This window comes from Hakea prostrata, chromosome 8, assembly GCF_041222555.1.
Source record: "Hakea prostrata isolate BN-2017 chromosome 8, UWA_Hpros_2, whole genome shotgun sequence".
NCBI lineage: Eukaryota > Viridiplantae > Streptophyta > Magnoliopsida > Proteales > Proteaceae > Hakea > Hakea prostrata.
The window spans coordinates 7912006-7926639 of record NC_142607.1 but is presented as its reverse complement, the minus strand read 5'-3'; the positions used below and the strand labels follow the sequence as shown (position 1 = coordinate 7926639).

Sequence of the window (14634 nt, the reverse complement as noted above, 5' to 3'; positions counted from 1 at the left end):
CAAATCTTCAACTCATTCCATCTCTTTGTTCCCCCTTTTTGTTAGAAATAAGTTTTTCCTACTTTTCTAGGTTTTTGTCCATGTAGCCATCCACATTAAGTTGGGATAAGGCTGATGCAAATCCGGTAGCAGAGGACTTCTTTCCTTAGAGAGAGAGAGAGAGAGAGAGAGAGAGAGAGAGAGAGAGAGAGGGGGGGGGGGGGAAATCTAGGGTTTGTACATGCCTGGTTAGGCCTTCATTGGCTGAATTTGGTAACTAGTCTACCTCATGGCCCTAAACAAGGGGGTGCATGGGTAAGAAGTGTATATTAAGAAGCTATGTAGAAATATAAACTACAGAGTGAACATATTGGAGCTGACTTGTGAATTGCCCCAGTCCATGATAACCGCCGAGATTCATTTGAGGTGGTATGCTCATGTTCAGCCTAGCTTGCCCTAGGGATGCCTTCTGAGGATGAATAATATGATTCTAATTAAAGAATCTATAAGAGTTAGGGGGAAGTCCTAAAATGACTTGAAGCTTTGAGGAAGGATATGTATATTTTAGTTCTAATACGTAGTATGTCCTTGGAATAACCTATCAGTGGGCAAGAATCCATGTTGTAGATCACATTTAGCTGAGGTTCTCACTTGTTGAGTTGTGCCTCTTTGCTCTCATTTTCATCTCGTAATTCTTGTTTTCCATCTCTCATTTTTTTCAGCTTATTTTCCATATCTCTTAGTTCCCCCTTTTTTGTAAAAAATAAGCTTTCCCAACTTTGTTATGTTTCCGTTCGTGTAGCCAACCCCATTATGTTTGGATAAGGCTGATGCAGATGTGGCAGCATAGAGGACTTCTTTCCTTGGAAAATAAAAACCTAAGGTTGATGCATGTATGGATTAGGCCTTAATTGGCTAGATTTTGTAATTAGTCTACCATATGGCCGTAAAAAAGGTTGTGCATGGCTTAAGTATGAAAATTCCCATAGTTAGTCTTCTTTTGGTCTTTTTTATTGTTAGCCTCTTCTTTTTGGTCTCTTCTCTTCTCTTATGCTTTTAATTTAAATAAATACAAGAATTCATGGTCGGTCCAGCCTCAAAATGGTTTGGTTTTGTCAATTTTTGGGAATGTTTGGTGCAAAATTAGCAATAGTATTGTTAGTTTAACCCTAAGTTAGCAATTCCTAACGGGTTTTGTTATGGTGTGGTCTTGTTTAACTTTTCTTTTGGTTTGTAAATTCTTGTTCACATTCAATATAAACGGCATGAATGATTTCTCACCATAATTCATAATTGACAAAAAGTTAATTATGGATTTTGGAAGATTTTCTATTATTTTAAATAAAAATAAAACTGATAATAGATGCCAAACAACTTAATTGAAACCGGGCCCGCCCCCTACATGATCCCCCCCCCGATGAGAATTTGGATTTCTGTCCCATCCTTGTTCTATTGTGGTTTCTTCATGCTTCCTTTAACAGAAAAGGGCATTGCCTGGTTAATGATGCTCGTGCAACTGTGGAGTCTAAGGAGGATCAAAATGTGTGCAGTCTGCCATTGCTTTTGCAGAGAGGCTGTTTTCAAACTATAACCTATGAAACCACTTGGTCATGATTGATCAACCAAGCAACATTTACTGTGCCAATTTATGCTTTCTTTAATATTTTTTTAATTATTTTTAAATTTCAAGAGATATCCCCAAATCAAAGTCTAGTAAGAATTACAAGACTGAATACTTATGTCTGTTTATTTCTTGTTTTGGTAATTCTTTCAGTTACTTCCCCTTCCTTGAATTTAAGATGTATGAGCTGATGACCACCATCAAATTCTCTAGTATTTTGGTTATAAATGTTGGTAGGATCCTTAGGTGAATATATATATATATATATTCTTCATGTTGAAGAATTATTTAGGCAATAATCACTATCCTTATCCAATGGGAGAAGATACAAACAGGGTATTGACTTGCATTTGATTAGTAAAATCAGGTCCTGATGAATCTTGCAGGGTTGGATTAAGGAAGAAATTAAGAGATGTTCCAGAACCTCACATGAATGGTAGCTTTTTCTCATCTGAGGTGAAATGCTGCTCATAACTTTCAGGGTGCAGGAAGAATCTCCAGAAGATATTTACAACCACGTAGGTATAGTTGCTGTAAGTCTCCAGCTACATATGACAATCATATCAGTATTCTATTGAGCTCTATGGAAGCAGTTAATCAATTTTCTGGAGGAATTCTTTTAGAGATATATTAAAAGAATTCATTGCTTACAACAGGTGGTGAAAAGCTACCAGAAATCAATCATATAAAGTGCTTGTCATTGCTCTCTGCTTTGGACCTTTTGTTTCTGTTTTCTTAAAAGCTTGTGCAATCTACTGACCTGATAACATCCGTTGCAATAAAATTGTCTATCGTGATATGCTTCAAAACTAGACAGCTACTTCTAGTCTTGTGTCAAGTGACAGTGGCAGAAGATGCTCATCAACTTCTGGAAAATAGTACTGGACGCTCTACTTTTCCCCTTGTGCTTTCATTGTAACTGAGCTAAAAGCATTCATCATATAGGAGGAAGAATTTCCAGCGTGAAGGATCAAAAGTTTGCTTTGGAACTCCAGATAAATGAGTACAACTATTTCTGCCTATTTTTTGATCAGAGTTTCTAGCTTTGACAATTACAGATGAGAGGGCAGTGCAGCTGAGGAAACCAAAAAGAGAAGAGCTTGATGATGCTAGGTACTAATTGATCATTCCCTATTACCCAGATAAGCTCATTCATAATCGAAAGGAAGGGGTTTAACAATAAATATGAAAAGTGCAGTCGATGCTGGAGCTGTAAGAAGAGGGTCGCTTGATATATGTTTTAATCTGTGCTCTGGTCCATCGCATCCATATATTAAGAATGTAAGGTGAGGGTGTCAATTGGTCTGTTCTAAGAGATCTAGATTAAAACAGATGAAAAAGCTAATTGGTTCCAAACTTTGATCGTAACCTAACAGATAAGCGCAGGGGATTTCATGACATTTCTGATGGGCTGTCTTGTGTTTCTAATAAGTTGTTCAATAGTTGGCATGCTGAATCGTATAACGAGGGGGGATGTCCTCAGCGCCGAGGAACCTGAACTAGGGTGTATGTGTGACTCGTTCAAATTAGGATAGAGCCGCTATTCACTATCTAAAACAGAAAGTCAAAGGCAAAAGATCTATCATATACCTCTATTCGGTATGAACTTTATGGTTTCCATTGGTGCAAATCCAATCACCTCCATTTGAGATGAGAAGCAATTCCCCATTGGTAGCAAATGGTTATCCATTAAGCGGGGAAATTCTATTTAAGATTAAGAAGCCGAAGAAGTATGCTCCTAGTCTTGCAAGAGCGGACTAAGAGGGTCAGCTACCTAGCCAACCTTCATAATTAAAAGCCGTTACTGTATAGGAAGATCTCATTGTGAAAAGACCTAATTACTGGATAATTCGTGGGTAGAGCCAAAGGGTGTGAACTGTACTTAGGATTCCTAATCAATGAAAAATCCTAACACATGCTACATATATTGAATTAGCTAATTTTTTACTACTCACAATTCAATTGACAAATCCCCTGAGATATTGGAAAGAATGAAGATTTCGACAATGACAAACTGATTGGACTAGATCCACGAAGAATCACAAGGAAGAAATGAAACACTAAAGTAGTCCTCTAGTTTCTTATTTTTGGATTAATGAACAATTTCTCCAGAAAACCAAGCATCAAATTTGCAACCCAATCCAAATGCACAACTGCTTAATCACTTCTTATTCTCTTGCTCAAAGCTAAGCACCTTATCTTCTTTCTCTGAGTGTCCCCGATTCTCTTCTTGAATTCCCCTCAACAGTTTGATGGTCTGACGCTGCCTCTCTATCATGGCAACAGCCTTTTCTAATTCCGACTTGTGCCTTTCCTGGAGATCCTTATGCTTAGCTTTCATTTTTTCCAACCCTTGTTTGCAATTCAATGATTATTTCTTTTCTAAATCTTACTTTTCTGTTCTCCCTCTCAGGCTCCCTTCTGAAAAACTCAATCATCTCATCTTCAACAGCTATGTCTCTCAGGTACAGTTGTTCTTTGTGTTTGATATTTCTGTCCATTTCCTGGCTATAATTCAGTGATTCCTGATACAGATCTTCAAGTTGTTTGCATTCTATAGTTAACTTGCTGACTCTTATCTTCATGTTTATTCAGCAACTTCTGCATATCGAAAAGCTTCCTAGCTATCTCCATGTTCTTATTCTCCTGAATCTGTCTTCCTGTAGCTTCTTGTCTTTCTCCTGCAACCTGTGGTTCTGATGGGATTTTCTGGGTGTGAGGAGCCCAATTCCTGTACATCCTTGACCTGTGCCGTTGAAGCCATAAATTGAGCTGACTCTTCATTCTTGTTATCTTCCAGTTTCTTTAAGAGACTGGACATCTCATGTTGTACTTTCAGTAATACTCTGACAAATTCCGATCATCCAACTCTCTTGTCATGAGCTGCACTACCTGGTTTTCTTCCCTGAATCTCTGTGCCTCATGATTCTTAATTTCGATCTGTGGTCCCAGTACACCCTTATGTGTCAATAGAGAGTCCACCTCTGGTTGAAAGTCAATCACTTGGTCATTTGCAGCTTCAAGCTCCTTGTCTAACACTTCCCTCCCACTTTTGAAGCTCAGTTCTACATTTTCTGTTTTCACTGGCTTTCCCATTGGAAGAATGATCCAAACAGAAAACTGATCTGGAACTAGTTGATAAACTAGTTCACCATCTTTTTCTTCTTGATCACCAAATTTCTCCTTTAACTCTGTAGTAAGAACAAACAATATGTCTCAATCTTAAAACTAATAAAGAGTATGCCATTAACAAATTCTGGACAAAGAATCAAAATGGTAATTCAAGCAAAGAATTACAATTGAAATTCAAAGTTCCCTGGGAAAAGATAAACTATGAAAATTGGACAAAAACAAGCAAGTAATGTATAAAATTACAGTGAAAGTTATCCAATAGAACTGAAGAGATTCAATCAGTTGAGTGCAATACATCCTACCAAAATTACAAAACTTGAAATAAAAATATTAGCCATAATGTTCAGCAAAGAAGTAACAGAAAATAAAAGAGAGTACTTCCACCATGCACTCAGGTAATGTTAGTTTGCCGGCAAAATGTCTCTCTTGGGAGTGCTGGAAACCCGACCATGCACTTTTTTTTTGGGTGAATAATAAATTAAATTACTGGAAGCAAACAAAAGAACATGTACAAAGGGGAAAAGATGGGGGGGGGGGGAGAGAAACCAGTCAAGGAGGAGACTGGAAAGGAGAAGATAGACTCCAAGAACTAACAATCAGCCTATTTCTTGGAGAATCAACAACAGGTGGGGTGGGGAAGAGAGCGAAGTCTCGACGAAACATAAAAATAGATGGCATTCCAAAATGTTGGGAGATCTCGCTCGAGAGCGAGATCTCGCCACTCAAGAAAAGCGAGATCTCGACCGAGATGGTGAGATCTCGATCGAGATCTACCAAAAAAATGGCGGTAGTCTCGGTGGCCCATCTCAGTGGGTTTTAGGGCTCTGGTTGGGCTGAAACTTGGTTTTTAGCCTATTTAAGGCCTTTTGAACACATTCGTGGCCTTAGATTATGAGAAAATAACCCTAACTATGTCTCCTAAATCGACCCTATGTGTAAAACCGAAATTCTGTGAAATGCAAGGTTAGAGACTTAAGAGTCTTAGTCTCTTAGAGTCCTTAGAGAGTCAAAGAGACAGAGACAACAATGTAATATTGTAATGTAAAGATATCAAGTAATTCAAGTTAATGAGTTATCATTTATCAACTATCAACTATCAAGTATCAAATACAATAACATTACACATCAAGTATTCAAGTCAACAAGTGATCAAAGTTCACACTATCAAAGATTCAAAGTAATAAATTGTTAAATACTTAAATGTCTTCAAAATTTTACAACCATAAGAATTAAGAAGATTACAACTTACAACTTACAAGACTAAGAGTCTAAGACTCAGAATGCCAAAACTCAAAATTACAACTTACAACTTACAAGACTAAGACTAAAAGTAAGAGTATCACTCAACATTCTGCATCAATTGATTCTGAACGATGGCAACATATGACTCCCAAGTCAATCCATCACTGAAGTATGTCACATATCGATTTATATGGAACTGATATGTCTCCATGTCGAATACTTGGAGGAATAGCACTTTGGAATAACCGTCAATCGTGGGTGGGTGAAAGAGCCATTGTTCTTGTTGTTGTTCATATTGTTGTTGAGTATCTGGGTAGGGGTTTCTAAACCACTCAGTTAACAACCCACCTTCACTCCCATATGTGTACTCTCCAGGTGCAGGGTCTTGAGGAATAGTATGACCTCCATAAGAAGAATACCCACTGTAATTTGACCCGGTGCTGTGATCCCCGTATTGGTACCCCGATGACTACCAACTGTCCAAACTCTGCTTTGTGAATCACTCTGACCATGATCTAGGCTTATGCTTCCCATGTTCAATTCAAGATCATGCATGCTAGCATCATCATTCGGTTGCCTATGCCCCTGGTTTGATCTACCGACTCCTAACATAAGTCAAAGAGATAGGGGAACTGTGGGTCGCATGTGTCGGATGACTTGGACCTGGTGGAGGTGACTCCCTTTGTTGATGCTGACTTCCACCAAAAACACGATCAGCCTGACTGCCTCCATGACTTGAACTCGATGGCTGACTTGGGCCTTGGCCCTCTGGTATCATCGGCATCATCTGAATCCCCACTACTAGTTGTCACCTCTGTTGTTTCAAGTCAACCAGGTGGCTCCTCAAATGGTACAGTTGGTTGTCCTTCTGATGCCGCTGCAGTAGCCTAACCCTCATCAGAAGATACGTGCTCAGCCATAACATCTAGGCCCATAGCAGCAACAATGGTAGGATCCGGCTGCCCTCCTGGCCCATCCAGCACTGGGCCACCTCGATCCCTAACCCACTGATATATGACATCATCTTCCTCATCTTCTGCGGGGGGCTCGTGGAATACATCAGTCAACTCAATCGGTTCACGATTGTCGTCATCTATATCATCTTGTATGTGCCCTACTCTCAATCTCATGTTGTAATGCACATACACTAAGTCCTCGAGCCTCTTACTCCCCAATCTGTTCCGTACCTTACTATGGATGAGCGAGAAGGTGCTCCAGTTCCTCTCGCAACCAGAGGATGAGCAAGTTGTGAGAATACTTTAATTGCTATGTCCTTGAGATTTAGCACACTAGTTCCATATAGCACCCACCAGTCAGCTACATAACCAAAAATAAGAATGCATTAGGCAAGTAAATCGTTATATTTATATAACTTATCAATTATCATTTATAGAGTTATAGTTTATAGACTTAATAACTTATAGAGTAGTGGACTATTTACCAGGATCAGTTTTTTGCCTAATTGCAACTGTAGAAGGCTTTCCAAAACTCCCAGAGGCATCCCTGAACTCCCTGATCTGTACACCAATTCTTCAATTATTGTATTATGTATATGCTTAATGCACTAATGCAAGAAGTTGAAGAAACAATTGAATAAGTTCTCACCTCTCCATTAATTGTCCCTTGAATAACAGGATTTGACACAAGCTTCTCCACCACCTCTTGCACCGCAGTCATCAACTTTACATCAAGCCCCATATCATTCTTGTAATGGTACTTTGGGTTGAGGTAGTAAACTTGCATAATGGAAATAAAAAATTTGGTTAGTGACTTAGTGATTTGGTTGTTTACATGTTTATAAATTATAAGTTATAACAAATAAAGAATGTAAATTAAAGTATACAACAAAAACTTAAAGACTTAAAAGTGACTCACCAGCCAAGTGCATCTCCCATCTATTATCGATGATCCTCTCGTAGGATTTGAAGGAGCTAGGGGCAGCAGCTCTAACCAACTCCTTCATTTGCTGGAGGGCAGCATATATGTGGGGCATTGTGGGCTTCTTCTCCGAATCCACCAACCTTAAAACAAACACAATAGGCTCTATAATGCCCAGTGTCCTATTCAGCTGCCTCCAAAAGGCATCATCAGCAATGGTTTGTTGGGCTAGTACTGCATCAGGATGGATAGATCCACGCCAACCAAACCACTCCTCACTTGCAAACATGTGCCGAAGACCCACCACTTTCTTCTGGAAGCTTTTCAGAGCTACATAGTTGGTGGCGAATCTAGTCAATCCAAGTCTAACTAGATCACCCTTACAATAGTTCCTCATCATCTTCAACATATAATCATGGTTATAAATAAAATTACTAACCCTTCTAGCCCTTTCAACCACAGTATTGGTTGACTTTCTTTTCCCCAAGTCCTTTAACATAAGATCAATCGAATGAGCTGCACATGGTGTCCAAAAGAGGTAGATCCTGCTGCTCTTCTTCCTCATCAACATTTCTCCAGCTTTTTTGAAGTTAGCACCATTATTTGTGATAATTTGGACAAAATTCTTTGGCCCTACCTCGAAGATCACCTCCTTAAGAAGCTTGTAAAGGTAGTTAGCATCTTTGATCTTATCTGAGGCATCCACTTACTTAAAGAAGGTTGTCTTTCCATTGCAGCTTGCTATGAAATTAATGATGGACTGTCTAGTAGGACCAGTCCATCCATCAGCCATCACAGTAACACCATATGTATTCCACTTTTCCTTTAATGAACCAATGTATTCATCCACCTCCTGTTTTACCTTGGGTAAATATTTATTCATTAGTTCCCAAGCACTTGGGCCTTTAACCCCTACACCTGCCCTAGCAACTGCATTGATCATCCCCTGATAGTATGGTGTTTTGGCTACATTGGTTGCAATGTTGTTGTAGAGCATGAATTTGCTGATTGCCAACTTAGCTTCCTCCTCCCTACTGCCTTCTCTACCTCTAGCAAACATATATGGAATGCTTCTTTGATAGATGTCTTGTTGGTTGAAGAGGGAGGGGTCTTGGTCAAATGTGGAATCATAATGTCTAGTCTTCCTCCTCCTCCTTTCGGTCCTCTCAGTTTCAGTTCCCTGAAAACTATGTCTAGGTGGCATGGATGCCCTTGACCCCGAACCACCTGCACCCTTTGTCTGTTCATATTGCATCACACTCTCAGCATGTACGGACTGACTGCTAGCTTCCATTGCAGCCTTCATTTGTCTCCATTCGGCTCGTGACTCAACACCCATAACCCTCCTCCTCTCTTCATCGTCGCTTGACTCCTCATCAACATCAAGAATAGGTCTAGATAGCACTGTATCCTCAAATTCCCTTTGCTTTTGTGCCATCTCGTCCTTTCTTTGTTTCCCTCCCCTTAAAGTTGCTACAATTGCTTTTTGCACTTCATAAGGAACCTTGGGACACTAGGAAGCATCTTTGTAACCACCAGCCAAATGTTGCTTTAATCTAGTTGAACCACCATAATTCAAAGTCTTGAGGCAATACTTGCATCAAGATTTCTTCTTGTCAACAGTCAATGGATCCTTATGTTGCCAAGTAATGTCCTGAGTCCCACTACCAATGCCGCCACTCCCACTAGTTGCGATTTAAGATTCAAATGTACAACACTGAAAGTCTAAAATACATACATGACTGTTCCCAAATAATCATTAGAATAATTTTTAGATACATAAAAACATGTAAAAACAATTTATAAAACAACAAAACACACAATTTGTTCTAAGATAACACATATACAGTGCTTAAACAAACATGTTTGTATTTTAAAAATAAACTACATAATATGAGCATCATTTTAAAAAACAAACAGATAAATTTTTAATAACATTTATTTTTTATAATTATTTTATGTAAAAATAATTTATAAAACAACAAAACACACACTTTGTTTTAAAATAACATATATACAATGCTCAATAAGACATGTTTGTATCTTTAAAATAAACTACATAATATAAGAATCATTAAAAAGAAAATTTAATAAAATATTATTTTCATAATTATTTTATTTAATTATTTAAATAAAAAAATAAAAATAAATACAGCAAGCAAGATAATCAAAATATTAATACATGAGATTGTAGCCCTCTAAATGTAGTTTAACATAAATAATAATCACATTCATATCATAAGTATTTATTTATAATCTTTAATTTTAATATTTTAGATAATATATTTTTTAAATACGAAAATTCAAAAAAAAATTTAATAACAGAAAATTAAAATTTTTTCCATGAAAGTGTAGATCAAAGCTTGATCATCAACATATATTTATACCACACTCATACAACCATTGTAGAACCTTGTATTTGAAAAAAATTCAAATTTGGGGGAAAATCTTACATTTCTTGAACAACACTTGAAATAGGCTTGAATCACTTGAAATATGCTTGAATTTGATGTTGTAGATGAGCAGATGATGTTGCTATGTTGAATTCCCAACAAATTCCGGCCAAATTCCGGCCAAATTCCGGCCAATAATTGAGTTTTTCGGCCAATTTTGGGCTTCCAGCGAGATAGAGGAGAGAGAGAGAGGCAAAATATGCCTATCTCCGAGCGAGACAGGGCCTTTTTAAAGCCCCTAAGGCAGCCAAAAAGTGGCCGTTGGCGAGATCTCGCCAATATCTCGGCGAGATATCGCGAGAAGGCGAAATCTCGAGCGAGATCTACCATCTCTCAGATCTCGCTTGAGATCTCAATAGCGAGATATCTCGCAAGATCTCCCACCATGTAAATCCATATCATATCTCGGGATCGGGATTTGGAAGTCCATCTTCTTAAGTTGCGTTCCCACCAAAGATGGTGGATAATGGCGGCAAAGACAAGCTCACCCACTTGGTCACAGATAGTGGCATGGGCAAAGTTTCTCAGGATCCATTTCCAGTCTAGAGCAAAGCCAAATGAACGTTGCGATCTAGGCCAAATGGAGGCCAGGGCTAGGGTCGAAACAGAGCGGGAGAGCGTGCAACAAAAAAAGAGATGGTCAAGGTCCTCTGAACTATTCCAATAAAGGGTACAATTGGGGCTAGTGGGGATGTGGTGGCTAATGAGAAATGCTTGGGTTGGTAGGGCAAGTTTAAGGGCTCTCCAAAGAGTTAGGGAGTGGCGAGGGATGTGGCCATTAAACCAAACAAGCTAACACCATGGGACCGGGGGGGAGGGGGTTCTAAGGAGGTTCCAAGCCGAGGCAGTGGAAAAAGAGGTAGAAAGGGAATGAAGCCATGTAATGCGGTCCTCAGTGTGGGATGAGAAGGGTGGGGGAGGGAGTTCCAAACCATACACTTTTTGTTTTTTGTGTTTACAAAATCATAACACTGAGAGAATGTTGAAATAATAATAAGAAGAAAAAAAGATAAGCTTCAAAATGGGGTAAGAGATGAGTTTTGGGACGAAGAGTGAAGACTCACTTGGAGCCTTTTCTACTGCATCTTTGGTTAAGCTCCAAGATCATGTTCACTTTATTATCAGTATCTGCAATAGACATGCTTCTTTATCTGTTACTGACTATAAATCAAGTTAGGTAAAATGAGATGAGAAACTTAAGTTCTGAAGGACAGATAATAAGTCTCAATCAAAAAATCACAAATAAAATTCAAAGTTTCACAGAAAGGATAAACTGTGCAACTTGGATACAAACAAGTAATGCATAAAACCAGAATAGCAGTTAACCCAAGAGAACAAACAGAAGAGATTCAGTCAGGAGAACAAACCAAATGGACAGCTGGAAAATTAACCCTACAATGGCTCTTTTCTGTTCTTACAGGCTCATAACAGTGACGAAATCTTGAAATGATAATAATAAGATAAAATGAAAAGCTTCTAAATGGGATAAAATATAAGTCATGAGATGAACATGGAAAGCTCACCTGCGCCTTTATCTTTCTGTTCCATGAGGTATCTCTGACGCTGAATGCTAATTTCAGCGCTGCTGTAGAACAGGGGAAAGAAAAGGAAAACCAGAAACAACAACACTCAGCTCCGTGTCATATAGTTCGAAGCTTAGGTCATATTTTATTTCACTCTGACGACCAGTGCATTAATAAATTTAAAAGGGAAAGCAACGGACGGTTCACGAAACTGTAAATCTTACTGAGACTAATAATTTCTATTGAAATAAGTAGGTATTGGACCAAGAATCCAGGAAATCACTGATGAGATTGAAGATACGGGAAAATTTTCAGGCAAAAACTAAGAATGAACCTACCAAAGATTCCCGGAGATGGAGAAGTAAATGAACCAAAACACTAAGAACCAGCATCTTTCAATCAAGAATTCTGACTTGCTTATGAGAAAAGAAAAACAATCAAACCAAAACCCATTGACACCAGCGAGTGGTTGAGCCCAGAATGGCAATTGGTTTTAAAGGTTGATGATGCTGTTACTGCTTATATACCTTTTTTCGTCAAATTAGTCGAATGGGTTTCTCTACAAATTAGGTAAGTAATCTAAACCCCCTGTTACACATATTATATAACATGTTTCCAACAAATCTTCATTGAATATGTGATCCTTCAATTGGCTAGATGTTTGTATTTCTCCAGTCATGTTTAAAGTATATACTATCTAGTATGTGTGCAGTGACTCCTAGAAATGAAAGATCCAAACCCCTAGAAATGTTGCTCTTAGGTTTTGGGTTCTTGTGCTTAGATGAAAAATTTTCAAGGGGACATTTTATCCTTCCATCTTTATTTAAAAGCCCAGCAGTTTTCTAGCAATAGGAGTTTATAATCCTGGCTGTAATAAATCTTGCTAACGGATTATTATAGTTCCAGATAGTGCCATTATCATCTTGTAGAACCAATCTGACAATGGTCACTGTCCTTATTCAAAGGTAGAATATCCGAACTGGGTTTCAAATTGCATTTGACCAGTAAAATCAGGTTACCATCAAACCTCAAAGTGCTGTTTTTAAGGAAACATTTTATTAGGAGATATGCCAGAACCTGTCCTGTTGGTAGCCTCTTTAGTTCTAAGCTGAAATGGTAGTCATAACTTTCAATATGGGTGAAAAAGATCCACATGAGCTCTCAGCAAAGGCTTTAGAAAGAATTTCCAGCTACAAAGCACCTCAATATAGGTGCTATAAATTCCAACTACATGAAAATCATATGAGTATTCTTTTGAGGTCTATGGAAATCGTTAATCAATGTATTAAGGGCCTGTTTGGTTACATTAATCCAGAGATTTCAAATCTCTGGATTCTTGAATCTGAGAATTATACCCGTTTGATTGTAAAAATCTCTAGAATCTTGAAATCTAGAGATTCACCTTTTTACACTAAAAACGCGAATCTGTAGATTTATGGGTAAATGGTGAAATCCAGAGATTTCAAAAAAGCTATACACTTGCACATTCACAAAAATCACGTCAATCAAATAGTTTTTTAGGATGGATCCACAGATTTCATTCCACAACCAAACATTTAATTTTATAAATTATGACTCCATAGATTTGAAATCTCTATATATTTGAAATCTCCAGACTCATGTAACCAAACAGGCCCTAAAGGAGTCTCTTCAGAGATAGAATAAATGATTCTTGTTGTCTACAACAGGTTTTCTGCTGAAATTCTATAGAAATCAATCATGAAGACCAAAGTGCTTGCCACTGTTCTGTCTTGGAACTTTGTGGGAATGTTGTTAAAAGCTTGGGCAATCTGATTAACCTGAAAGCATTCACAGCAATAAAAGTTATGTTGTGCAATACTGTGCAACTAGACAGTTACTTCCAGGAAAAAAAAAATGCTGGGTTTTCTGTTTTAGTCTTGTATTAAGTGAAATGGCCTTTAATGTTCACTAACTTTTGGAGAAAAGTACTGGGTGCTTGGTTTGCTCCCCTTGTATTTTTATGTAGTCGAGTTGAAAGCAATCATTATATGTTAGAAAGATAAATTTCAGCATGAAAGGATGAACTCTTTGCATTGGAACTCTTGATAAATAAGCAGACTATTTATGTCTCAATCCTGAGATTTATTGCATATTTTTAGGTGACAAAATTATAGATGAGAATGACTTGGTATGGTGTCCTTGAAAATCAAGAGAACCATGCAGGTGAGGGAACCACAAAGAGTAGAGCTTGAAGGTGCCAAGTTTAAGGTCCAAATCAGTATTAATACATCATTCATCCATCATCCCTTTATGCTCACTCATAATCAAAGGGGAGGATTTAATGATATGTAAGTCCAGTAGACTTTGGACCTGTAAGAACAGACTAGCCTGGAAGCTTGAATTCAATTGAAAAATCCCCTGAATTATATTGGACAAAATGAACAATTTGGAAGAAATGAAAACATCCATTGGTTGCTTACTCTTTATCTTGATAAACAATCTCTCCAGATAATCAATTTGATCAAGGAGGTAGCCAACCCAAACACACTACTGCATTATCACTTCTTTCTTCTCTTCCTACTAGCTGGGCATCCTATCTTCTTTGACTGAGTGTCTTCACCAGTTCTCCCGCCTGCTTCTGCAATAAAGCTACACTGATCAACAGTTTATCCTCCTCTACTTCCCTGTTGCTTATCTCTGACTCTAGCTCCCGCCCTTTCTTGACTTCTCTCTGATTCTCTATATGAATTTTCAACAACTGCTCAATGGTTTGCCTCTGCTTCTTTATGAGTGCAACCAACTTCTCTAATTCTGACTTATGCCTTACCTGAAGGTCTTCTTGATT

General features: G+C 38.1%; 1 protein-coding gene across 3 annotated transcripts; it reads right to left on the bottom strand.

The window, feature by feature from the left end:
* Window positions 1–3199: 3199 nt before the first annotated feature.
* LOC149006614 (uncharacterized) lies at window positions 3200–12438 on the bottom strand. Of its 3 annotated transcripts, none has more exons than XR_016175110.1 (3): window positions 11829–12438; window positions 11370–11433; window positions 3200–4791 (listed from the first exon to the last, which is right to left on the bottom strand). XR_016175110.1 is itself a non-coding variant. In XM_089166138.1 (3 exons), the coding sequence occupies exons 2-3, from the start codon at window positions 11851–11853 to the stop codon at window positions 4436–4438; spliced, it is 381 nt and encodes a 126-aa protein (XP_089022264.1). In that variant the 5' UTR covers window positions 11854–11890; window positions 12167–12438; the 3' UTR covers window positions 3200–4435. The 3 variants fall into 3 exon arrangements, 2 of the variants coding, with proteins under 2 accessions (XP_089022264.1, XP_089022263.1); XM_089166138.1 differs by lacking the exon at window positions 11370–11433 and having other exon boundaries at window positions 11829–11890; window positions 12167–12438; XM_089166137.1 differs by lacking the exon at window positions 11370–11433.
* Between the last annotated feature and the right edge of the window lie 2196 nt (window positions 12439–14634).